This window comes from Lycorma delicatula, chromosome 4 (assembly GCF_047948215.1).
Source record: "Lycorma delicatula isolate Av1 chromosome 4, ASM4794821v1, whole genome shotgun sequence".
In the NCBI taxonomy this organism is placed as follows: Eukaryota; Metazoa; Arthropoda; class Insecta; order Hemiptera; family Fulgoridae; genus Lycorma; species Lycorma delicatula.
The window spans coordinates 166,594,771-166,622,511 of NC_134458.1; the positions used below are offsets into that span (position 1 = coordinate 166,594,771).

The 27,741-nt window shown below is 30.4% G+C and overlaps 1 protein-coding gene across 1 annotated transcript in view; it reads left to right on the top strand.

Annotated features, from left to right (window-relative positions):
• The window catches only part of LOC142322749 (ras-GEF domain-containing family member 1A-like), a 593,490-nt gene that overhangs the window by 397,168 nt on the left and 168,581 nt on the right, over positions 1-27,741 (top strand). Inside the window, exon 2 of the mRNA XM_075361822.1 lies at positions 23,136-23,216. Within this exon, the coding sequence (XP_075217937.1) occupies positions 23,196-23,216 (21 nt within the window). The 5' untranslated portion in view covers positions 23,136-23,195. The remainder of the gene's footprint in view (positions 1-23,135; positions 23,217-27,741) is intronic.

Below are 27,741 nucleotides of genomic sequence, written 5' to 3' on the forward strand. Positions count from 1 at the left end.
AAAAAATATCCGATCTTGGCTTATAAAAACAAAAATACTTAACCTATTTAGTTCAATGACTTCTTCCCTTTCAAGTAGGACCCGTGTAATATAACACACTTATCGCAGCGATGTTTACATAATTGGAAACTTTTTTTCAAAATCAGTTTTAATGATCAAACGTTTTCTTGTTGCATTTCATTCATCTCTTCTCTGTCTTCTAATCTCTTTCCTTTAAGCGGGATTTCATGCTTAGCAAACAACCAAAAATCGCGGGGAGCCTTTTCGATGAGTAAGGAACCTGGTGAAGCCGTTCGATCCCGTCTTTTGCTAAAAATCTCAGGATAAGTAGGGATGCATAGAGGGGAGCGTTGTCGTGATGAATTTTCCAATCGCTCTTTTCCCGAAGCTGTGGTCTCTTGCGTCAAAATTATTTTATTCCGACGAAGAACAGTTATGTAGTACTCTAGATTGACAGATGGATGAACCATCCTTGATAATTGGAAAAAGGTTTTCAGCATGATCTTCACGTTACTTCGTAATCGCCTAGCTTCTTTTGGATTACCATTAGCACATTCCAGTATGTCTTGCACAACTTACAGTCGGTTTTCCGTTTGTTCATGGATGAGATGTTTTGGAACAAATTTTGCTGCTACCCGCCGCATCACAATATCTTTCGTTAAACCGATTACACTGAGCCAAATGAAATTCCTACTCCATCGTGAACTTCTCTAATTGTTATTGAACGATCATTTATCGTTCATTTAAAATCTGCCAGAGCGTTAGTCACTTTCGACAGATTTGAAAACGGTGATAACCCTCTTTATTTTGTGTAATAATCATAATTTATAACAAAAACCTTTTTGAATCTTCCTTATTGTGTCTGCTTGTGTGTAAACAAGTTTCTGGCAAAATAATGGGCATTCTTTGCGCAATCCATTGAGTCATTTTTAAGGGCAACGAAAACTCTAGCACTAACCATACATTCTACTTTCACGGCTGGTAACCGACGACTTCCTGCAGTGGCAGCAAAACCGTGAATCATGTACGAGTCAAGATCACATTCCACAACGGTCCCTCCTGCGATAAAATTAGATTACCGAATTGGTAGCTGGTTTTATTAAAAAATAAAAGTAAATAGATAGATATTTATATTCTATCACTGCGATAACAAGTGGAAATTATTTCTATAGCGACAATCTATACTTTATATAAAAATGACAAAATGTTTATTAGAATGTAAGTAGGTTAATATGAAATAAGGAAATGTAAAAAGAATTTAACATAAGATACGTTCATCTAGTTAACAATAACCAACCCCTCCCCCCACGACCCAATGAGATGAGGATGATATATAACATGTAAAAGAGGTGTAGTCTTTTACAGACTCAGGCCGACCAATCCTGAGATTTGTTGTTAATTGAATCCCAACCACCAAAGTACACCGATATGCACTGTCTAGTATTCAAATACGAATAAAGGAAACTAACTTTTACTAGGATTTGAACCTCAGAACCATCAACTTCGAAAATCAGCTGTTGAACAACTGGTTTGCGACGAGTTAACCAACCCGGATATACTTAGCACCAATTTTGATGTAGGGTAGAGAGTCTTGGATTAAAGGGTGGACAAGAGGAAATAGATTAAGCGATTTGAACTCGCCGGGGGAAGTCATGCGGGTGATGCACTCTTCCGGTGATGGATGGACTGCGTGTGCCCGGTGGTTTAAAAGGGTGCTATAACAGAAACTTATAGAGGAGAACCCCGAGGCGAACAAAAGAGATGTCGGTTGAGGGCAGCGATGGGAGCCGGCCTTCGTGGTCGAGTGGCGGAAGTGCCTCGGCATTGTCGTCACCAATGGCTTCCGCGGAACGCGATCCTTTTGTCTGAGGCCGGCATAGCTGTGGTGTATGTATTCTGAACTGTATATATTATTGATTGTAAATGTTATCTGAATGTGTTATGTAGTGTAAATATATATTTTTGTAAATAGAGTGTGAATGAGAGGTGTAAATATTTGTATGAATGTGAGGTATGCCCGTGACGCGCATGGTGCTGCGGTTATGCCATCGACGGCAATTCCAGCATCACGTTGCGTGACAGAGTGGTTTTTTTTAATGGGTCCCATTGCAGTAGGCAGTGAACCCCACACACCCAGTATGTACGGGCTACTGGGCGTTTGGTTGAGTCAAATTTTTCCACTTCCGACGTAAAACAAAAAAAAAAAAAGATTAAGCAATTAGAAAATTAAATTTTTAAAAAGCCTTGAAACAAAGAAGGAATGTAAAGTAAAATGCTCTCAGTAATACATCAAAACGGTGGAGAAAGTAAAACATAATCCGTTTGGGTATGTCAAAATAACGAGTGAAGAAGTATCAGCATTGAAAATGTTGAGTTAGGAGGTAAATTAGAAGTGATAAGAGTCGGAAAACTTGATAAAATCGAATATTTTAAAAGTCGGGAATATAGATAATTCGTCATCTGACTCAGAATTAATTATAAGACGTAATAGGTAGTTACCTATAATTAAAAAAAATATACAATCCAAATATTTTAGGAGTGCAGCATTTACAAATCTTGACTCTCTGATAAGGTCTGAAAACTATTCTCTTTCTGATAATGCCACACTTTAAAAAAATAAGGACGTTTCCTTTCCCAAGTATATAAACTATTTGCTGTACAATCACTCCTAAAAAATTTTGATTGTATAGTTTTTTCTTACTTTAAGGGGCGATAAACTACCTTTTCCGTTTCTAATTCCACACGGAGTTTTTTATTTTTATTAGGTTATTACCCGCTCATTTATAAAAAAAAAAAAAAGAATTACAAGTCGGATGAATTGTGAATAGTCGGAAAAATCGTCGTAAAAATACTATTCTTACTTTTATTGCAAAATAACTATACTTTCATACGATTAATTAATTTCTTAATCACCAGAAAATAATAGTTTACCTTTCAACACCTAACTTTAATATATTACTGATAATTTTCTTGAAATTTAAAACCCATTTCATTTAAATCTTCCATTAATAACTCTTAAGTATAAAGACCTACAGAACGAGGTGTTAAAATGAAAATATATTTAAATGTTTAAATCGAAAATTTCATAAAGAGTTAAAACTAAAATGAATTAAGGAAATAAAAACGAAAGGGTTATAAAAAGTTAATGATATCTTTTGAATTCTTTCTAAACTTATTAAGAAAGTTTAAATTAGTTATATTCCTTTTCGTAGTTTTCTTTTTGTTTTAACTACGACCCAACTTAATATTATTACAGTTATTATTAAAGATTAGCAGCTGTTAAAAATTTTTGTAAAAACTTAATTCATCTTTATATTATGAATCTGTTTCTGTTCTTTGATACTTGAACTAATTTACTAAAGTAATCATTCCACGAGGTATATTAAAGAAAAAAGAAATATTAAAATTATAAAATTTTTTATATTAAATTTACACATCATAAAATCGAGTTTTTCTAAGTTTTGAGAAAAATAATTTTAATATATATATATTTTTTGTTTCTTTTAAATCAAACGATATTTTTCTTAGTCCGATGTAATTTTAAATAAATGTGAATATTCGCGTATTTGTATTAGTGTTCATTTATAATTCAGGAATTGCAGTATCGATCAAAATGAACACTTACTTTATGAAATGTTTTATCTATTGAACTTTGTGAATAATTTTATATATAAAATTATTTTGATATTTTTTTCATTATTTAGCATATGCTTTAACTAAAAGCAAGTTATATTTTAAAGACTCATTTTGCATACAGCAATCTTTAAGTCGCTGTTTAAATTACTGTAAGAGTTGACCCGAAAAAAAAATTATATAATAATTTCAAAAACATGAAACTAATAGAAAATTAAACTACGCTTTCACAGTTTTCATAAAGAGGTGATAATATACGAGTAGTTTTTTTAGAGCGAGTATTATTCATGTATGATAATTAAATATTTTTTGTACATTGATAAGAAGAGCTAAATTTTGATGCTATTTTTGTGTTTCATATGAATTTAAATGTTTTTTCGACACCAGTCACTGTAGGACCAATTAATTATCGTTCGGCTAGTTTTTTAGCTTTCCAATACTCTATTGTTTCACTGTGCCGCTTCCTCCTTTCCTCTGACCACTTTAGGTTAGCGCATTCTTTCTTCTCCTTCTGGATTCCTGTGAATTCTAAAATTTTCTTCCTAAGCAGCCTTCTGTCTTTTAAATCCAGAATGTTTTTATTTGCTACCCTTAGGTCCTCTTTAACTTGCTTGAACAATTTAACCTTCGTCTTGTTGCCATTACAGTTGTCAAAAATTCTCTTCGTAAGCCTGTTTGAATCCATTCTTGTTAGATGTCCGTAGAATGCTAGTCTTCGCTTAGGTACTGCTTCCGTGATTAGAATTTCAATTTTACTCATACATCTTTAAGATCTTTATTCTTCATTTGTATCTTTATTTCTTCGTGCGGGATTACTTGAATCTGGAAATATCTATTTTAAACGAGAATTTTAGAATGAAGTTATATTTTTAATTTGTAAGATTTCAATTTTATATGCTTGATTAAATTTTAACTTGAAATATTTGCTTAGTGGATCGCTCTCTTTCGAAGAAAATTAATTTTCAATAATCCATTAACCAGGATAAATAAGGACTCCTTTATCGAATCTAATTAATAGGACGAAACCTGAACCAAATCGTCACCTTCTGGTGAAAACATTTTTTTAGTAGTTAAATTTTATAGTTTTTAAAACTGGGTTCCTTATCATTTTCGAAAAAATGGTATTTTTTTAATTTTTGATTTTGGGGACAATTTAAAGCAATTGCACCAAGTAGAAGTTTTATGGAATCTGTTTAAAATTTCAAACTTTGAGAAACTAGTAAAAGTCATTAGAGCAGAATCAATTTCTTAAGTTAATAATTCCCTCCTACAGGTTTTCAAAAAGAAATAATAGAATTTTTTTCTAAATCATCTTTCGAGGAGTAGAAAGCAATAAAATAAATAATATAAGGTTGAAAATAACTTTGAATTTATCAATAGAAAAGTTTAAATTTTATTATCTATTTCAAAATTCTATGAAAAATTCAACGAATTTATTACCAAAATATTTTATTAACTGTGTGATTTCACTTTGATTACCAAATTCTTTTCTCAGATGACTTATTTTTATTACTATCTATTTTACTATGTGTTATGATATCACTGTGTTTACATTTTAATTGTTGTGCATTCCATTTAAAATTACATTCTTGAGCCTGATGACTTGTCAGATGGATTCCATTTATTTACTTTAATGTCTAGTTGCAAAGTTCCATGTACTACTACTACTAGTACTTTAGCGTTTCGTTCTAATGTTTACTTTATCCTATTTGTGAAATTAAAAATATTTTTTGGAAATTATTTTGGTTTTATCGAAAAATTTCTTTTTATCTTTGCTAGATGTCTGATTTTTTTAGCTTCCGGGTAAAAAAGCAATCAATATCTTCTATAGGTATTGCTTCAGATGATGAACTGAAACGACAATTTTGTAGCGTATTAATATGCCAAGCCTGCCCGAGATTCGAACCCGGAAATTTCGCATGAAAGGACGAGACGCTATCTTTCGTGCCACAGAAGTAGGTCTTGCTAGATATCCGATTTATTACTTTTACCATCATATGGTTGAGTACCTGTCCTGATGCATGTCTCTTGCACCATGCCTATCTCCATTTTTTTTTAGACCCAGCTAAAATTTTAAGATCCTGATCCCTTCTATTAACTTTTAAAATGTTCTATAAATTCTTTTTCATCCTTTATTTCCATAATCTACTCATCCTTTTAATTTTTTTTTTTTTATCCTAAACTCATCTTAATATATTATTGTTTCTTTCTTTTAAATGATTCGGTAACTTTCTATTATTATTTTTTTCTACATTTAAATTTTTTTGTTAATATTATAACTAAGATTCTTCACTAATTTACTTATTCAAGTTTTTCTTATTTTGTGCAGATATTAATTGACTTATCGTAGCCTGCCCTTATTACTTAAGTTGTCCTAACTGTAGTTTCCATTTCTTTTAGTTTTGAAGATCCTGCACTTCATCTCCTGAAAAAACCCATAATATGAAAAGAATAATACCAACTATTTTTGCTCCTACCGTTTTCTTCAAGAGCTTTTTAATAAAAAAATTAATTTACATATACAAGGTCAGTCGTAAGGCAGCATCTTTGCTTTACTCCTCTTCATACGTCAGAAATTTCAGTATGAGCAGTTGTATTTTAAATAAACCGGTGGAAAAATGTTTGAAATGGTTTGATAATTAAGAATAGCAACGAAAGCAATAGAAGGCCCTTTCTCGTAAGCCAAAGTATTTTACCAGTCATACGAAAACAGTTCGTTTTTCTAATTCCTTAAAGGTGGATATTATTTATTACACCAAAGATTGCACATTCGTTAATGTAAACCCAAGGATAAGTTAACATATTTAATTTTCTGAATGTAGGTCTACACGATTCATATTTATTTGCTCCAGTTAATGACCTGACAGCCCATTTTGTGTTTTAAAACCTCGTTCTGACTTATTGAGCGAACCCTAAGAGACGATAATATAATTTATTACAGATATGTAGACATATTAAATATTTAATAAAGATGACCAGCTTAGCGTTTTATTACGGTCCTCATGAAAAAAATCTATTTGATCAACCCACAAGAAATTATTTAATAAAAGATCCAGAAATTTTGTTTTGTGGGCAACAAAAATACAATCGTTAATGAGAATTCTGTTCACGCGATCAGCAATATTATGTCTACCTGAGAACCACAATACAACAGTTTTATCCATAATCAAAGTTAGATTATTACAATGTAACTTATCGGTTGCAAAAAGAACGGTGAATGACTGAAGAAGATTTTGAGTCAGGTTAGTAATAAAAAATAAAAATAACAAGGGATCGAGAAAACTTCTTCGGGACTTATAGAATTTGCTTTATTTTTAATTTAGTCGTGTCATGATGAAGTTGAATTTTAAATTTATTATTATGTCGTTAAATTTTATTCCAATTAAAACAGATAAATATGCTTTGTAAGAAATTTAATAATAAATTATTTGGTTCAAAATAGAATCTATGAGTAGGACTTCTTTTAAGCTCAAAGATTTATATTTAGTTCGTAACTTTGTTACAAAATTCCTTATTAGTATTAATTGATATACGAGCTCGTAATAATTACTAACTAGCAGTTATTAAAAGTAAAACAAGTAAATAGTAAATAATAAGTAAAATAATAATTTATTTCTGAAATTACTTACAGAATACATAATCTTATATGATGAGAGAATTTTTATAATTTTAATTATATTTGTATTTATATTTTATAAACTGTGTAAAAACCAAATAATAAACCGTCACATTAAAAATTAATTTATTTTACGAAAAAATCCGAAAATTATGACTTTATCATGTTTTTTTTTTTTTTAAATGCTCGTTAGAGAATTAAATTGAATGTTTAATTCTGGATTCGTACGAGATAGTTAATATTTTTCTGGTTTATTATATGTTGATATTTAATGGAGAGTCTTGCTGTATAAAAGTAAAGCATGTTAGATGATGAATAGGGAAGAGATTGGATCAAAACTTTTGAGATCTGGATATGGAGAAGCATGAAGAAAGTAAGACTGGCGGATAGGATTAAAGAAAAAAAATTCTTTAGCTGCCAATAGAGAAAAAAAGGAAACCTGGTTAGAACGTGTGGATGGATGAAGTGGATTCTTGAAAAATGATTTGGTTAGGTCAGTAGAAGGAGAAAGGAAGCCAGGAAGAAGAAAGCTGAAGTTAATAGATTAGGTGAATATTGGAAACTATATGGGGACGAAGGAGAACGCTTGAAACATAAGTGGATGGAGACAGCGGTGGTGTAAGAAACCTGTTGTAATACCAAATTTTATAAAGTATTTAAAGTTCTAAAGTAATGAATTTTTCTTTTGTATACAGTATTTAATTTTTTTAATTTCTGCCTGTATTTTAGTAATTATGATTTTTGTTGTTAAAAATGTGTTATTTAATTTGATTATACAGAGTGAGCAACATAAAACCGAACCCATAATGAAACCGCTACCTAAGACTATTTATGAAAGACTCTCACACAACCAGCGCGACTAGTAGATGTATATGTTATTACTGATTGTTGTTGCCGTTTATCAGGTAGTTAGGTGTCAATGCAGTATACCTTTTATTGCAGTGTGATGTTGTGTGTGCATTTGTATTTGTGTAAAATGCCTTCTTCAGTTCAGGAGAGGATAGCTATATTTGAGGCCTATATTCTTTCTGGATCGTTTGAAGATTCACGTCAAGTATTCGTAAAAAAATTTCCAAATGCCTATATCCCAGCGAAGAGTAGCATAGAGGATTTAGTTAACAAATGGCGTACAACATGTTTGGTTTCAAATGCAAAACAAAATAGGCAACCTTCAGTTAGGAATCCACAGGCCATTGCCGATGTTGAAACGTGAATTACTGCCAGTCCACAAATATCATTTTCAAAGAATTCTATGCGCAATAACTGATGATGAAAAAGAATAACTTTTTCTAACAAGACGGAGCAACGTGTCACACATAAAATATTTCACTGGATCGCGTTCATGCAGCTTTCACAAATGAACGAGCAATCAGCAGAGGACGGTGGCCTCCACGTTCCCCAGAGTTATCTACTTGCAATTTTTTCCTTTAGGGCTACTTAAATAAGAAGGTTTATGCATCTAATCCCCACAGTAATGATGATCTAAGCTGAATATTCAACGAGAAATCAACAGAATTGACAACGATTTGCGTCAGACGCCTCTCAATAGTCTAGTCGAGCACAAAAGTGCATCGATTCCCAGGGTGGTCATTTTTTTGTAACAATAAGGTAAATAAATGCAACATTTAAATTACGTTTTATGTTTTTCTTATTTAATTTATCCGTACCGTTCGTAAAATTTCATTCGAACATAACCTACCGATTCTGCAGCGTTTACGGTATGGGTTCGGTTTTATGTTGCCCACCTGTATATCAATATGTAAGCGGATCTCCGTAGCGGAGTGATAGTAACTTGGCCTTTCATCCGGAGATCCTGGATTCGAAACCCGGTCAGGCATGGCATATTTTCATACGCTACACATTTTCATTTTCACATTACCACGTACAATTTTTTTTGTAAGCTTCTGTGGATTCATCAGTCGATAAAATGATAAATATATATAAGTGTATAGATAGGTTCTTTGAAGTGTGTGGCACATTATCTAACTTGTCCTATATAAAACTTAAAAAAGTAATTTTTAGTTACGTTTTATAAATGTTTATTACATTTTATTTATCAGTAATGAATGTTTTATCGGTGTTTTTACATATAACCTGAATTAAAGATAGGTCTAATCCTTCATATAATGCATTGCGAACCAAAAAAAAAATCATTATTTTAAAGCTATTTAATACCTTTTAACTTGAATTTAATTATGACACGAATAAAATAAAAAAGTAACACCTTCAGTTTTACCCTACAAGTGTTTAATGTGAGCACCGTTCGTTATTTGCAACACAGATCCAACCGATGTGAGATTTCGCCCCATAATTTGACCAGTACATCTGTAGTAATGGAAGCGACAGCTGTTCCAGTCCTGTGTCTAAAATCGGGTGGATCAGCACTAGCGGAGGCACGTACACAAGAGCCCTTATATAATCCAAAATGAAAAAATTACATGTTTCAGATCGGGGGGCTTTAGAAGCCAACACAAACTTGCTGTATCATCTGGTCCATGCCATCCGATCCAGCAATTAGAGAAAACGTCATTCAACCGATCAAAGAACAACGTACCCATTATATTAAAATAAACAACTTCTATTATGCTCGCTTCAGCGCAAAGAACGGTCCGTAAACTTGAAATCGGAATATCACACAGAAAATTTTTAATTATCAGAAGTCCATTTTGCATCGTAAAAGTATTTGAGGATTGTCTGACCTTCAGATACGAATATTATGTGTGTTAATTTTTTCAAAAAGACGAGATTGCGACTATTCACTAAACACTATACGATTAAGAATGCCATCTTCAAGCCGCTATATTCCATCTCAAAATCGGCACGCACACCATAAGTTTGTAGACGTCAAGCCTATAAGAGCCGTAAACGTTATGAACGCATACGTAAGCTTTTCTTTAAAGCTTTCCACACTGATACCACCGTCATTGCTAGTTCGCAGCCGATCTTTCTATCAGATGTTTTAGAACTTCTCAGGGGAGATTTTCTCACACGTTCAGATTCTGTTGGTCGTCTCATACTCTACCCTTTACAAAGACATCCGATCATTACAAACCGGTTATGACATCGGCAGATCTTATTCTTATCCGTAGGATCCCGATTAAACTTTATACGGAACGCATTTTGATCTGTAACAACAGATTCACATTTAGCAGAATACAAAATACAGAAGACTTTGTGTTCAGAAGTCGACATCTTTCCTAGTGCCTCTGTCAAGCAGAAAGATACTCAAACAATCTACGGCCGTGCATGCAAATAAAATTATCATACTTTTTGTTCATTGAATTAAATCAGCATTGTACTCCTCATTCAAGAGATTGTATAACAAATTAAAATCCCAACATTTCTCTTCTTTTTTTTTGTTCTCCTGGTAGTAAATTAGTTTAAATTTGTATTTATAAGTAATTTAAATTCATCAACATCTTTAAACGCGATGTAGAGGCGCACACGGTATTGAAATGTAATGAATACAAATCACTTCATCCGTTAATAGTGTTGGGTAAGAAGAAGAAGGAAAATCGACAACAGAACAGTGTATTTCTTACGGAAAATATTAAATACAATTTATAACACAAATAAAACTGCATTGCAACACTATTGAATGTAGACCACCGTACGAGAACACGCCATAGTTATTATTATTCTACCTGATGTGGTAATTTATTGTTGTACGTCTTTTCCTACATCGGAAAGTTCCAGAAAATTCTGTGAGTATAAATATAGATATAATAACAATCTTATTAAAATTATATTTTAATCTATTTAATCCAGTTTCGTTATTAGTTTCTTGTTCAGTTTTTATGTTATTTTACTATATAACTTCATCGTGTTCTAATTTATATTCCGGTCTGTTAAATTTTCAAACTATCTTTTCTTTCATTTTTTAATCTTTTTTAATTTTTGTCCTACAGTTTTTCGTTTTAGTAAAATGTTTGCAAATTGAATATAAAGGCGTAATTTTCATAAAACGTTTTTAATTAAGACAAAACTAAGAAATTTTTTTTTCTGAAAGGAATCAGTGTATTTAATGTGTTGTAACTCAACTGTAAGCATAGATTATTTACTGCATCTCCTGTCTATTATTTACAGTATCTTTTTTTAAGATGTGTCCTGTATAAACCAATTGATGATTAGTTGACACTTTTCGCTATTCATTGTGTTCAATAAACTGCAAATATTTATCGTAAACAGAAAAAAGGTGTTTTGTAAAGGTTTTTAGAATAGAATATCACTTGCATTTCAATGGGATTTAAAAGTGTTGTACCTAACGGCGGCCCTAAATGAAACTGTACACCACTTCTCAGAAATATTTAACTTATTGTATTCAAATAACAATGATAGAAAATAGGAATAATGGTAACTACGTAGAATACATTTTTATTTTATGTAGGTGGACGATTCAATCTCCATTTGCCTTCAGGCATGGCGTAACGGGTTTCAACATGTTTGAAATTACACGCAGAAGCACCAAAGGAGTGTTGAAATTTACAAATTCAGTTATGTTATTTTTAAATTAATCCATTGGGTGAGAATTGTTCCTGTAAAATGATTATATCAATGCCCTCTGTAAATAAAAATCTGTAAATATAAGATGTAGGGATCTCTGTGGTCAGATTTGCTTTGAAACAAGTATTCTACAAAACATTTTTATTCTTCTAAATTTGTTTAAAACTTTTAGATATCTCCTGGATTATTTCAGTTGATCTGGTTTTTAAGAAAACTAAATCATCAGTTTTTTATACATTCATTGTCTGAGTAGATAAATCTGATTAATAATATTGGTTAAAAGAGACCTGTAGTGGTATTACCAAATGTAATACGTCTGTTCTCTCATGTTGGTTTTACGAGAATTTTAAAAATTACACATTATTATTTTATAACTAATATTTACGTTACAATCTGTACAACTGGTGAACAATAAGGAAAAGCCATTGCCCAATCAGGTTAGAATGTCATGTATGATATGTAAAGAGAATCTTGTATAGACACAGACCAATCAATCCTAAGATGCGTATTTAATTGAATCCAAACTGCCAAAGTACACCGGTATCCACCGTCTAGTATTCAAATTAAAATAAAATTAACTTACCTTTACTGGAATTTGAACCTCAAAACCGTTAACTTTGAAAATCAGTTGTTAAAAAGCCGATTTATAATGATGATTTTACCATTAGAACAACCCGGTTTCATTGTTAAATTAAAAATTTTCTTCAACTCAGATCAATTATTTTATGAAGAAGAATATTGTTTAAATTTTTAAAAATATTTTCAAGGTACTAAATAAATAAATAATTATATAGAGCGTTCGGAAAGTTGTTGTGCACTGGTACTATTTATTGTAATGACGAAACATTTTTTAATTATTACATTGTATTTTTTAGAAAGGGATGTTAGAGAAACTGGAATAGTTTATGAAAAATGTTGAAAATGGGCTCTTACAACATCAGTACAACACTGCACACGTATAATTTTTTTTCAAACACTTTAACCAGCTGATGTGTTGGAATGCATGCTGTTATTGCGGTGTTTAGCTCGTCAATCGTGCGTGGTCTGTTGCGATACACTACTTGTTTCGCTGCTCTCCATATAAAGTAATCTGGCGAAATCAGATCGAGCGATCGTGCAAGCCACAACCCCTCGAAATGATTCGTTCACCAAAGACATTTCGTAAATAAGTCATTGACCTGTTAGCTGCAGCGCCATCTGGATGGAACCAACCGTGATTGATTTCCACTTCTGTTAACTGACTGATGAAGTTTGTTTAAACAGCACAATAATGATCACTATTAACTGTACTTTCAAAAAAGAATGGACTCACAATGCGTGTTCTACTCACACCGACCCAGACTCCAATTTTCGCTTCGTGTAAAGATTGTTTGTGTAATTCGTGGGGGTTAGTTACCGACTACAGTCGTGCATTTAGTGAATTAATATACCTTCCCAGATGAAATCACGCTTCATCTGTAAATAATATCACAAAAATTAAAAAAAAATTTAAAAACTTGCTTTATACATTTTAGTCATACTTTAATCAAATTATTGTCACCCGACCTTAGTAACTGTGCAAAATTTCATCGGTCGGCAATGTCAGGAAGTATGTTAAATTAAGGATGCAAAATTTGAGGATAATCATGAAAAAACAACTGAAAATTGGAAAAACATTGCGAGTTAAAATAAAGCAAGTAAAAACATAATGACGAGGATAACTACGAAATTTCGGTCTATAAAACCTTTAAACCATTGAAAATAATTTATTCTTTTGGAGTAATCTGTTGGTTTCCTTTCTTGAACATATTACATTGTAGGATAAAAGTTTCACTTTTTTTCTTTCAACTTTTTGTGTAGCAGCAAGTCCGAAATCTTGCTGCTGTGCCAACTTACGCATTGACTTTGACGTACTTTCAGTCATAGTATCCAAAATATCAAGCAGCTTCTATTATTTTAGTTTAGGTGGTCTTCTACTTTTATCAGCGTCTTTAACAGAGCCTGATGTCCGAAATCATTTGATAAGAGTTCGAACTGCATTGCGGTGAGGATATGGAGTATTTGAAAAATTATCAGAATACTTGTACTTCACTGAAATCAGTATACTTGTCACCTTCACGAAAAACATGCTCGACGAGAGAAATGCGTTCCTCTACCGAAAGATCCATTACGTTTCTCGGAACTATAGATTTCGATAAATGAAACAACACGAAAAGAAACGTAGCACGTTCAATCAAAATTCAACTGACGTTTTGGTTTATTACTGAGCAACGCCCAACGAACCCACAGGACAACCAAACTAACGCCGAACGAACAGAATGCACCTCATAATTTTAAAATATACTGCATAGCGACTTTCTGAATACTCTGTATTATATCAATCGGTAAATAGTAGTAATAGATAAATTACAAACATGAAAACATAAATTATAAGATAAAAAGTACGTATGATTGAAGTCATATTAATTATTTTAAATACAAACCACTGAGCTGGTCTAATGGTTTGTATTAATTAACAACAACAATTAACAACACATCTCAGGAATGATCGACCTGAATCTGCACAACGCTACACCTCATTTGCATGTAATGCATATCATCCTCATCTTATTGGACCGTGGGGGGTTGTTTATTGTTCACTAGTTCACTAGTAAGGTTGCAACTACACATTAGAGAAAAAATATATACAAACAATATTATGTAACGGTAAATAAATTAAATAAAAAAATTACTATAATTAATTTAGGAGGCATTATTAAAAACTATTATGAGTAATATTTTTCTACACGATTGCAATTCAGAAGAATTAATTTTTTTCACTTTTTTAATATAAGTTCGTATTACTTAAAGATTCATCATCGAAATGAATATTATTTCTATAAACAAACATTTTTTAATATGTTTGAATAAATTGATGGAAATATATTTTTTTAAATGGTTCGGTAATTTGTTAAAAATGGCCATTTTAATGTCCTTTTTCGTAAGTATTGTGCTGAGCTATCTTTCTCCATCCAAGAATTATTCTCCAAGAATAACTTTTTAACTTCTATCGTAGAATTTTCAAATCATTATAACTATTATACTAGTTCTTAATTTCTTTAACTATTTACAGGAGAATCAAATGAAAGAACTACTACTAAAAAAAAATTTCTGTTTGTACAAAAAGACGCAAATTTAATAAGGATAATGATTAAGTATTTTGTGTGCTGGATTGTGCCAAATTAGTATCTCTTTTAAAACTTTCCATTAATTTATCCAGTTTTGTGAAAAGAAAATGTTAATAATAATAAAATTAAGAGTTTTTTATATTAACAGAAAATTTTGTCTGAAATGGAATAAGAACAGTCACAATGTTTTACCGATACAATGAAGAGATATATTAAGCTTCAAATTAAACTAAAAAAAAGTAATATAATTACTATTCGTCTCATAAATCATTAAACCTAGGAAACAAAATAGAATTTATTTTAAAATTACATCAAGAACAGTTACAGAGAGGAAAGTACTTTTCAATCGGCTTAACAATACTATTATTTTTAGGAATATTATCGTATTTCGTATGTATACGATAATTATACCGTCTACATATTATAATGTAAGAATACCTATCTGTAGTAGTGACAGTACATAAACACACAGAATACATAATAATAATGTATACTGCTGCTCAGAAAACCCGGTGAGTCAAAACATGCCTGTACTAATGTGACACATTTAATCACATTTTTATTTTGAAACTTAACGTCATCTGCGATTTGATAACGGTTTCCTTTTTCGTTATTATACGCTATTTCTCTTTCATTTTATCAAAAATACACGACATTTTATAAACAGTTCATTGAAATAAACATTCCAGATTTAAACAGGTATTATGTAAAAAATGACTTTAACAGAAATACTAGTAATATGGGGGAGAATTTTAAAATAATTTTTTTTGCGATTTCAAGTACAAAATAAAATAGGGTTAATTTTTTTTACATTTGTTGATAAAATAAAAATTTGTAGTAAAAATGAAATTACGTATTTGATGAAAAACGTGTCTGTGGAATTATATAAAATTACCTTTTATTTTTTAGCAGTATAAATTAGGAACTAAAATATTACCGAACAAGCAGACTGTCCGAAATGTTTGCATATTGTCTCTGTTAGGTTTATGTAACTTCGAGTTTGATGCCACTAGAACGACTAAAAATTTTATAAAGGTAAAATCGAATCATGTTATCTGCAGTAATAATTTATTTATGAACAGAGAAAAGTACAATAATAGAGATGTTACAGTAACACAACTGTACTGAAAATGTGAAAACATGAGTAATACAGCTGGTATAAAATATTAGTACGTTCACTATACGGTATGTTCTCACCGGTGAAAATGTAGATACTGTTGCAATAACGTGATAGTGAGGAACAAACGTTTCTTTTGTAGTCGACAAATCACTTCTGACGTGCTAATCGCAAATTTCTATTCGTAATACGCCGAAATGAGTTGTACGCTGGTTGAATTCTGGTTGTATCAAAGCGGCCGGACGGTGACGTGTCGGTGATCATTGGACGCAACAGTGGGCCAATGAAACAAATTTGATTTTTAGCTAACTTTTTTGCGCTTTCAACACTTTTTCATTTTCTTTTTCGTCTTAAATCTGTTTTTATGCGCACCAGGAAATAATTCCCTATCCAGCAGTACTACAAATTTTATAGGAGTTTATGTTAATGGCGTCTTACAAATGTTGAATAACTGTCGTCTTTCCTTACCATATTTTATATATATATATATATATATATATATATATATATATATATATTTGAGAGAGAGAGAGAGAGACAGAGAGAGTTGTATCAAGTTCATTGGAAAAAGATAAAATGAGACTATAATAGAGACATTATAGCCTGTTTCGTGATGGAAGTTAAAAATTAAAAGACCTTTTCCGCATTACGTATCGTTTGCAAAAGAATATTGATGGTGTTCTGAGAGAATTGTCTATTATGTTTATCATTGTCTCCACCGACTAACAAAAAACCTCAGCCTATCGCCGAACAGTGTCACGATTTACCGTCCACGCGGTTGAAAAGAAAGAAAATTTATAATCCCTCTGACTAAAATATTATTCTATTGTAGGAAAAGTGATCTTTTGGTGGAAATATCTTTCTACATTCAGTTAAAAAGGGGCAATAATTCTAGAGGTAGATCGCATTCTATTACAGCATAAGAGAGCCCATGGTGTTGTTAATTTTATTTTCAGATAATACTCCCGTTTCAGCTTTTAAGTTAACTCATATTTATTAACAAGTCATGTGTTCATTCCATATACAGTGCCGTTAATTGAATTGCAATTTATTTTACTGGGAAAAATATTTTTATAAATTTAAAAAAAAGATATTTAATAGGATGGTTAGATAGAAAGGTTAAGCCCTAAGCCTATATTCTCTCAAATATTAAAATGATCCATATATTACAATATTACTACAAAATTCAACTCGATGAAATAATTTAATTATAGTAAAAAATTTTTATTAAAGAGAAAATAAGTTTGAAATCTGTGTGTTTGTGTTTTTAGAAAATCGGTGATTTACATACAATCATACGCTATTATTAGATCTATTAATCAGAATTATTTTATCGTTTAAATTACTGAGATAAACAAAGAAATGTTATACCAATAAAATTAAGAAACTTTTACAATTTTATATTTTTATGATGGTATTTTTTAATTAAAATAAACGAGAGAAAAAAATAATAAATTACATTTTATATTTAGTCTTCGGTGAAATTTATTAGCAGTGAAAGCGGACAAAAATAATTTTACAATATTATAACGTAGTTTTAAAAACCTTCATTGACCTAAATATCACACCAATCCAGAATTTCTCATATGTACGTTCATAAACATATGAATAAATGGGGCAAAGCTTGATTTCTCTCTCTCTTTATTATAGAGATGTAATCGTATTTTTTCCCTATCCCTTTTGTTTCTTTGTTCTTCTTGATGTAGTAACATTTTATTTTTATTAGTAGGCAGAAAATACAAAAAAGACGACTAATATTACAGATAAAAAGAGGCTAGCAAAAAAAAGTTATTTTAATTATTTGTGTTCAACCAATATGATTAGACCAAAATGTTTTTTACTACATATTTTTATCAATAATTTTATTCTATTAACTTTAAAAATTATTACGAAGAGTATTTATGTATAATGTAAATAAACGTGAGTGAAAGTAATTTTGTAAAACAATAAGAAGCAAATAAATTGCAAATAAAAAAAAAGATATCTGCTTTCATTTATATTTATAATGTTCCATTATATTTGAAATTAGTCTCCTTTGTGATGTGTATTTGTATGTGTGTGTGTGTATGTATGTGTATATATATATATATATATATATATATAAAATGTGTGTGAGTACGTGCGTCCGTGCGAATTTGTGCTTAGTCAAAATATAAAAATGTAAAAGAAAGAACGATGGGTAAAATGACATCTCTACCCATAAAAAATGCTGGTACGCACATATTCTTTTGATAAAAGTGAAAAGAAAATGACGTTACGGTATTATAAATCTTTTTGTAATTTAATTTAGATAAAACCTTAATATTCTTCTTTTTTCCCATTGAGTTAGCTTAAAGAACAAAGAATTTTGTTTTCCACGAAATGGCAATTTCAAAAAGAATGCATATTTGTTTATTGTATAAATGTTTTTGTCCTTAAAAATATCATAAAACAAAATATTCATTTCTCATTTTCTACAGTCTATAAGTTTTCGTATGAGTGCTCTTCTTTGGATATTTCAAAACGGATTTTTCATACACGCAACGTGCGCGCGCGCGCGCACACACACACAATCACAACAGACACACACAGTACTTATTTGATGTACAATAAACACATTCGTTGAACACATTGACACAGTTTTGTATGTGTACATTTTACATGATGTTATTGGTTATGAAAAAGGTTTCCGCATCATGGGAGCCAGGTTTTTAACAGTTCTTCAAAAATGTATTCGACTGAACAATTGTTGAAAGTGTTTAGAAATATTTAAAGGTAATTCAGCTATGTTTCTTCGACGTTCTAAAACAGTAGATGAAACATGCATTCACTATTATTACACACCAGGGACAAAAAGCGGTCCAAACAGTGGATGGCGAATGCGCAGTATTGTCGGAGTATGGTATTCATGAACTACTTGGAAAACGGCAAACCCATCATCGTGGATTAAGACGCTTCGCTACTAGAACGATTAAAAGATGTTAATAAACCTAAACGTCAACACTTGTCAAAAAAGAAACTGCTGTTTTACCACGATAAAGCCCCTGCACACATATCTCGCGTTATTACTGCGGAATTCTATGACCTACGCTTTAAAGTGCTTTCGTATTCGGAATTATCTCCCAGCAATTTTTTATTTTTCTCAAATCTAAAGAAATGGTTGAAGATTGGCTCTGGTTTAAAGATTCTTTTCAAGCGATAACTTTAAAGCTGAGACAACCGCTTATTTTGAATGGTTGACAAATCGCATTATAAGCTACTGAGGGTATTAAAAAGTTGGAAAGTCGTAGATCTAAATGTTTCGAAATGCAAGATGACTATATCAAAAAATAATTTATGAAAAATTTTTTTTTCTTTGCCCGGCCGAGAGATTTTTGAACGTCCCTTTAATTAAAATTTTATTGTTTAGTTGTATTTAAGAGTATTATTTAAGAAGCCAAAATAATTGCTTGAATTTTGGTTCTAGTTGTTTGTGCTTACGTTCGGTGTATTTGTCAAGTTGTTTTCTGTCCGAGTGTAAATTAAGATATTTAGCGATGTCTGAGTATGAAATTTGTGAAACAACATGTTTTTTCAACATGGTTTAAAAAACAGTACTATAACAGTTACAGTGAAGGAGACATGTAACGTCTGTTTCGTTTATGAAATTATCATTAAAGCCAATTTTGTCAGTCTTGAACAAGATTTAAATGATTTTGAATGTTGTGACCGAATTTTCGTACACCGATGTCATGAAACTATCAACTGCTAAACGTTGCTGTTGTATCGTGATTTTATGGTAAAATAGAAAAAATTGAGTGCTCAATGTGGGAGGGACTTCTTTAAGGACCTGAGGGACTTCAACTAATATTAGAAAAGGAACGATTAGAGAGAAATAATCATAAAAGTTAAAAGAAAGAAAGAGGTAACATTTAAAAACCTTTAAAGGTAGACAGACCATGGTGCCAGACTTCTTTAAACGGCTGCCAAACATTTAGAAAAGTTATGCATCACATTTTACCCTCATCCAACATTGATTTGGTTAAGGATTATGTAAATTTGGCTGTAAGGTTCCGTGACCCTGTTGATTTCCGAATTAATGAGATGGGATCAACACGTATAGAAGATATCGAAGCCTTTTTAATAAATTTTTTTTATAATAATTTAGAGAATATAGGCAAAAGACTGATATGTTGGTAAGATATTATGTAATGGACCGGTATAGCGGTCTTTCTAAGGTTCTTTGAAGTTCAGTCGTGACTGATTGGCAAAGCCATTTGAAATGGTAAGACTTTTTATGGGACTTTTTAAGGGCACATCTTTTAAATTACTAAGAAATTAGTCCTCTCACTATTGTCATCTTTTTCTTATCGGTAGAAAAGTTTTTTAATTACATTAACAATTGATTTATCTGTTAGAAAAATATGTAATATCTCTTTCTATTTTAAAAGAATTTATTAATTTAACCACCCTGTTTCTTTTATTTATTTATTTTTTCACTCGCATCAACAACAGTTAAAATCTTTAGCGACTCATTAAGGTCTGTGTAAATGTAGTGGTAAACGTATAAACTAGTGAACAATAAGCAACCCTCCACGGTCCAATGAGATTAGGATGGTATGTATGACATGTAAATGAGGTGTAGTCTTGAATAAGGCCGCTCATTCCTGAAACGTGTGGTTAATTGAAACCCAACCACCAAAGGACACCGGTATCCATGATGTAGTATCCAAATCCACATACTCGTAAAAACATTTTGAATTATCCTTTGTTCTTGAATTAGAAATTAATTTGATTTAATGTTACGTGAAGTCAGACAAAATATTTTCTTGTAAACCATCGGTTATTATATGTGGTTTAAAACAACAGTTTTCACTTTAATTTAGTGCAGAATGCCAGGAAAATCTGAATATAAATATTAAAACCTTTCAAAATTAAACCAAAAAATAAAATTATAATAGGTTTAGTCAACCGATTATTGTTATAAATATTTCCTTCAATAACTAACCCCACTTTTAAATGAAAAAAAATATTTTTCAAATTATCTTTTGTGCTCAAACTTTTTATGAATGTAATTTAAACTAACTAAACTTAATTTTAACTGTATAGTAAAATTTTATATTAAAATACACATATACCGCGTAAAAAAAAGGAATAATTAATATCTTTTATCTTTTACTTACTGTAATGTAAAATAAAATTAAAATGAAAGACGTTTAAAGTTTTCCCTATAAGTGGTCAGCATGAGGGACCTTTCGTCTCAGGCACACATTCAACCGATAGAAAAGTTATTGTATTTTATTATCGCTTTTTCTTTTAAGGTTTTGTACAGGATATCATCTAGTATGTTAAAGATAAATGAGACGGACAAATATATTACATCACAAAAAATGATTACTTCAGTAAGAGTAAATAAATTAAAAACTGTGTTTGTAATGTATAAATTTTTTTTTTTAATTTCTTGACTTTAATTTGCTAATTATTACAACGAAAAAAACAGTTGTATAAATTTTCAAAATTGACACTTTATTGTGTATAAAAACACTATATAGCTATTTCGATTTCAACAGAATAGGTTTAGTCAGTCATGTTACTGAATAACATGAAGGTCTTCGCAGAAGCCACCTTTCTCATTTCTGCGTTTCAAAAATACTGATAGTTTATTAATCTTAAAAATTTTTATTATTTTGTTAATATTAGACTATTGAAGATGATTGCATTGGAATCGAAATAGCTATATAGTTTTTTTTATAAAATAAAGTGCCAATTTTGAATATTTATATAAGTGTTTTTATCCGTGATTGTAATGTTTAAAAATCTTAATAGTTTTAAGTCATATTTATGATATTGTATTTTGGAACCTTCATTCTTTTCAAAAAATCATTCTACATAAAAATTTTGTAAAAAAACTAGCAGTAGTATTACTAAATTTTGTAAAGATCCAAAATAAAGAACCTCCTCAGTACATCCCTTTACCCGTTCTTTAAATTTTCCAAAATCTTTTATTCGACCAGTCCTCTGAAACAGTTCAAGTTTTATCATTACAGGTTGGCCCTTTCTTACGGTTTAAAACTTATTTAGAAGCCAAAGGACAAACTTATATGGTCATGCATACTTTCATAATTTTAAAAACTAGATTTTAAAATTATATATCGAGCATGGAAAAAATTTCAAATGAAAAGATTTAAAGTAAATTATACAAAACTGATATTTTTAGTGATATGAGAGTTTATCATTTCTAATGCTAGTAAAGATTGAAAATTATTTTTATCGTGTTGTCATTTTAGATAAAACCATTAAAATTTTTTTTTGAAGAAGTTGACTTAAATTATACTGTAAAAAGTTTAAAATTATTACTTTATATTTAGTAGGTAGGTATTATGATCTATCCTCTTATCTAATGATAAGTTAAAAACAAAACTTTACTTATCCTGTATTTAACCTCATTAAAAGAGAATTAATTTAAAAAAAAATTAACATCGATTATGTTGAAGTAAAAAAAGAAAGTATATAAAATCTAATAATTAGTTGCTTTTATAAATTATAGTTTAAAAAATCTTTAATCGCAAAAAAATCCATTTTTCTTATTATGGTATTTTCCTAGAAGGGATAGAAATTTTATGAGCTTAAAACACGGCACAAGTCGTGTTTTCGTAGAATCAACTTTCTTAGAAATATAATATCATCAATATTTCTTTAATATCGCATCCAGTTTCTTTTTTCAAACATTTTAATATAGTTTTAATTCCTATAATACTCAAACTAAACGATTAAAATTAATTCTGTTAATTAACTTTGTAGTAAGGGTTTTATATTTAGAGGACGTCAAAATCCGAAAAACCCCAAAATTCATCAGGGTATTTTTATAATTAAATTATTTCAGTTGCATGTCGTAAAATACATAATAATTAATAGATTTCGACATATAAAAAACTTGCCTCTTTTAGAAATTAAATTCAACCGAAATTTTTTTTTCAAAAACAAGTATTGTTTAAGTAATGCATGAATATGCCTTTTTCACTAACAAGTAGAAGTATATCTTTGTCATTCATGAAAGTGTTGGATAGAGAAATGAGAGAAAATATATAATATTTAGATATTGTTTACATTGATATGATAATTATTTTCTTATCATAAAATAATAATGTTATTATGTTTACAGATAGCTGCTGAAGGAGGTACCTCAGAAGCAGAAAATATAGAAGAGGGTCCACCAATCGGAATGTGCTCACCAGATAATCCAGTAAGTTAATGATTATAAATACATTTATTAATGATTATTTCAATTTTTATTAATAATTAGAAATCAATGTATATTAATAATATTGTGATAAAGACAAATAATATTCTTAACAGCGGCGTTTTTCCTAAGAAAGTACTATCTAATTTGTGTTTAGTATAATTGATTTTTTTCTTTTATACAATCAAGGATAAATGAATATAATTGAATTTATTGTTCTCGACATCGCAAAGGAATTTGATGTAACACCATTTGAAAGTATGATTGAAGGTTAATTTTTAATTTTTATATATAGCATTATATCTTAGTTTATCAGCAACAGTGTATTACTTATTTCAATATTTTTGATATTTCTCTCGCATACTGTATTCATTTTGTATAAATATTAGGGTTGGTTAGAAAGTACTTTTGGATTTCATGGCTTTTTGTTTGTTTTGAAGGACTTCTGTAGATATTATGATTTTTTCTTTTGACATTTGATAGCTGTCACTTAAGAAGAAAATTTCACTTAATTTTGTTTGCACTTGTTATGGTCAATTTTAACATAGGGTGCAGAACATTTTCAGCATATCCTATTTTTTTATTTTCGTCAAGGCAGGAAAGCTGCAGAGGCTCACAAAGATATACGGGAAGTTTATTGTGTTGATTGAATAACAAAACGCACTTGTAGAATCGGATTAAAAAATTCCGTTCTGGAGTTAAAACTGACCTACGATCAGGTCCACATACTGAAGACGATGAAAACCGAATCAAAGTCGTAATTGAATCGGATCGTTACAGCTGTGCAAAAGATTGCAGAGAGGTTAAGTATATCACAAAAAATTATTAAAAATCAAATCGAATGTCTTAGACTCGATTTGAAGCTGGATATATGAATTCCGGATCAGAGATTTACTATTTACGAATCAATACGATGTTCATCTCAAACATCAAGAAATCAATCTTTTTTCTTTTGAAAAAATCATAACCGATGATTAAAAATGGATCGTCTACAATAACATCAATCGAAAATTATCATGATCTAAGCGTTTGAACCAGCATAAGCCACATCGAAAGCTGAATCGCATCATGCTCAATTCGGTGGAATTACAAAGGTGTTGTGTTTTATGAGCTGCTTTTAAGGAACCAAACGATCAATTCAGATGTCTACTCTCAATATATATTAAAACAGGAGTAATCAACCAAGAAAAAAGGGCCAGAATTGGAAAATTGTAAAGGAATCTTGTTCCACCAAGACGACGCAAGGCATCACACATCTTTGATAACTCGTAGAAAAAGATTGGAATTCAGTCAGGAAGTGAGGTATAATCCTCATACAACATTGATGTTGCAGCTTCAGATTACCTTTTATTTCAAAATTTACAAAACTCTTTGAATGGTAAAAATTTCAGTAATGATGAGAACCTCAAATCGCACTTTTTTTCAGTTTTTTCTGATCAGAAGTTCTATGACCAGAGGTTCAGGAGCAGAAGTTCTATGAATGCGGAGTCATGAAGTTGCCAGAACAACGGCAAAAGGTTACCGGACAAAATGGGAAAAATATATGTGATTAAAGTTCATTTATTGTAAAAAAAAGAAAATGGAGTTTTATTTCACACTACAAAACCGAAATTACTTCTCAACCCATATGTTCTGGTTTTGAGCTTTTTTCTCTATGTAACTTTTATTTCTCCTTTTCTTTTAGAGATTTCCCTGGTAAAACCGTGGTTAATATAAGCAGCATCATAAAACACAGAATTAATTATAAAATAAAAATATTGTGATTAAAACACGTATAAATATTTAGAATTAAAAAATGCATTAAATACATGAAGATACTAAATATAAAAAATAACTATATGTTGGGCAGAGAAAAAGGATGTTTCTGAAACGGCTAGTATTTGGCCGGTTAGAGTGGTAAACCAGTGCTTCATTTTCTTTGTTCATAGCATTTCACTTTCAGTCGGCAACATGGAGCCAGTACGTACTCTGGGAAATGTTGAAAAGTTAGAAAAACCTTGTTACGAAGTCAAGGTCGCTCTGCTCGGAGACATGCTGCGGAACTCCAAATCGGCAGTCGCTCGGTGAAACGCATTTTACATGAAGAACTACATTTTCATCCATACACGTCAGTGGTTGTGCTGAAGAATAAATATACAGATTACCCTAAGCGATTGAATTTTGCACTTTATGTTGTCACTTTATGAGGAAAATGAAATTGATGAGTAATGAAGCTCATTTTCACCGTAACGGTGTAGTTAACAAACAAAATTGTTGCTATTGGGCTGCTGAGAATTCCCGAGAAATCCACCAAAAACCACTGCACAGCCCAAAAGTTACAATTTGGTAAGCGTTAGAGAAGAATTGCGTCATTAGTCGTTATTTTTTTTAAACAAAATGGTGTTATTTAGCTGTTAATGGTGAGAGTTAAATTGTGAAGATAAATACCATTTTTGTGCCTGAGTTAAGGAGAAGTTGGAATGATATTCGGAGTGTGTAGTTTCAGCAGGATGGTGCCACGTTTCATTTAGCCAGAGTTTATGGTGTAAGTAGCCCTCACGGTCCCCGGATTTATCATGTATGATTTTTTTTATAGGGATACCTTGTCACGCGTCTATGATAACAAGCCTCGTACATTAGATAAATTGAAGGGCATTAAATAATCATCAGTATTTGCCAAAAAATCGTCCAAATTGACAGAGACCTGCTAGGAAGAGTGGAGACTAATTTTTGAAAATGCGTAAACAAAAATAGACGCCGTTTGGAAGATGTGATTTTCCAAACATCATTATCATTAAAGATTATCATTTTGTTACGTAATAACAAACGTGTGTGTATATGCCATTAAATCTTTTTCAAGCAAAATCTAACGATTTTGTGATTAATTAAAAGCCATCATATTTCCCTGCCACACTCTGTACAAAATAACTTAGATCACAATTCAGTAGTCATTAATGAAAATTATTTTAAAAACCTATTGATGTCCACGTTGAACAGATTCAACAACAAATTTAAGTTATTTTTTAATTAATTAAAAATTCCTCGACAGAAGAATACTATTTATGTAAAAGAAAATCTAGTAATTATATTTTAAGTAAAGGGTGAGACGATTTTTTTTAAAGATTTAGTTATTTATTAAAAACGGCTATAAAATCATATAAGGCTCTTACTCGTAAGTCGAAGTACTTACTGTGTTGAGTTAAACGAAAACATTATCTGGTTTGGTTGGGATGAATATCGTTATTTCTTTTCTAGAATATGCAATTAATTATTCCTTAAAAGAAAATATAACATTCGTAAAATATAAACATATGGTTGGTAGTAATTTACTAAATATCGGTCTTCAAGTCCCATATTTGTAGGTTCGAAACAATCATACGACGGCATATTTTTGTATCTTAAAATTTCGTTCTGACTTTTTGAGGAAGCCCATTCGATGATATTTTATATCATACTGGAATAGATTTCGTCATAATATATATATTATATAGATGAAAAAATTAGAATGTTTTTATAACATTTCAAAGCAAAGTTGTTCCGGTTTCATTTTGTTTCAAACGAAATCAATTTGAACGTCCCATGGGAATATGAACCTAACAAACAACATATTCAGGAATTTTGCATTATGGGCCACAGAAATTCTATATTAATGAAAATTTTATGTGTCCAATTAGCAGTATTACGTCAACCAGAAAAGCACATTGAAAATGTTTTATTTATAATTAAAGTTAAATTTAGCTAGTTCTTATTCTATATAAATTTACCTGGTTTTAAAACTCCCGATTTATTAATGCTTGAAAATAAATTAAAATGATTTATATTCACTGTTTCACAATATCTCTTATTTACCCATAGGTTGGCCCATTTCTGTTGTTCATATCGATTAAAAGATTTAGGTAAAATAAATTTCGTTGATAATATTTTAATTGAAAAGAACTTTCAAATAATTTTGTGTTTCCTTTTGTATTATTTAAATAAAGGATTATTGCTCGTACAGGTCGTAACGTGTTTGATTGTAAACTGGTTGGTACAATCGAAGGTAATACAAATAAAAATAATAAAGGAAATTTAACGTCAAAATATATATATATATATACAGTAGTATAAGTCAACTTTTATATTTTTGTACCTGTAAAATTATTATGGTAGGTATCTCTCCATTTATATATATATATATATATATATATATATATATATATATAATAATGACTTATACCTTTTTTTTTTACACTTGGATATTTATTGCAGTATAATGATGTAACGTAGAGCTCATAAATGTCACAGTTATGTTTTAAGTTAGGTTATTTATATTTGTATACATAAATCGTAAACAGAAGTTGTAACATACTAATATTACTGTGTGTATAATACATTAATGCGAGTAATTTTAATTTTTAAGAGTTGTTAACACGGGAAAATTATGATGTAATAATTTTACGAAATTTCTTTTTACTCTGTGTACACTTATGGTATTAATTTTTAAATTAATTATTATTGTAATGATTTGTATAGCCTTGAAATAATATATGCTTAAATTAAGCTTGATTAT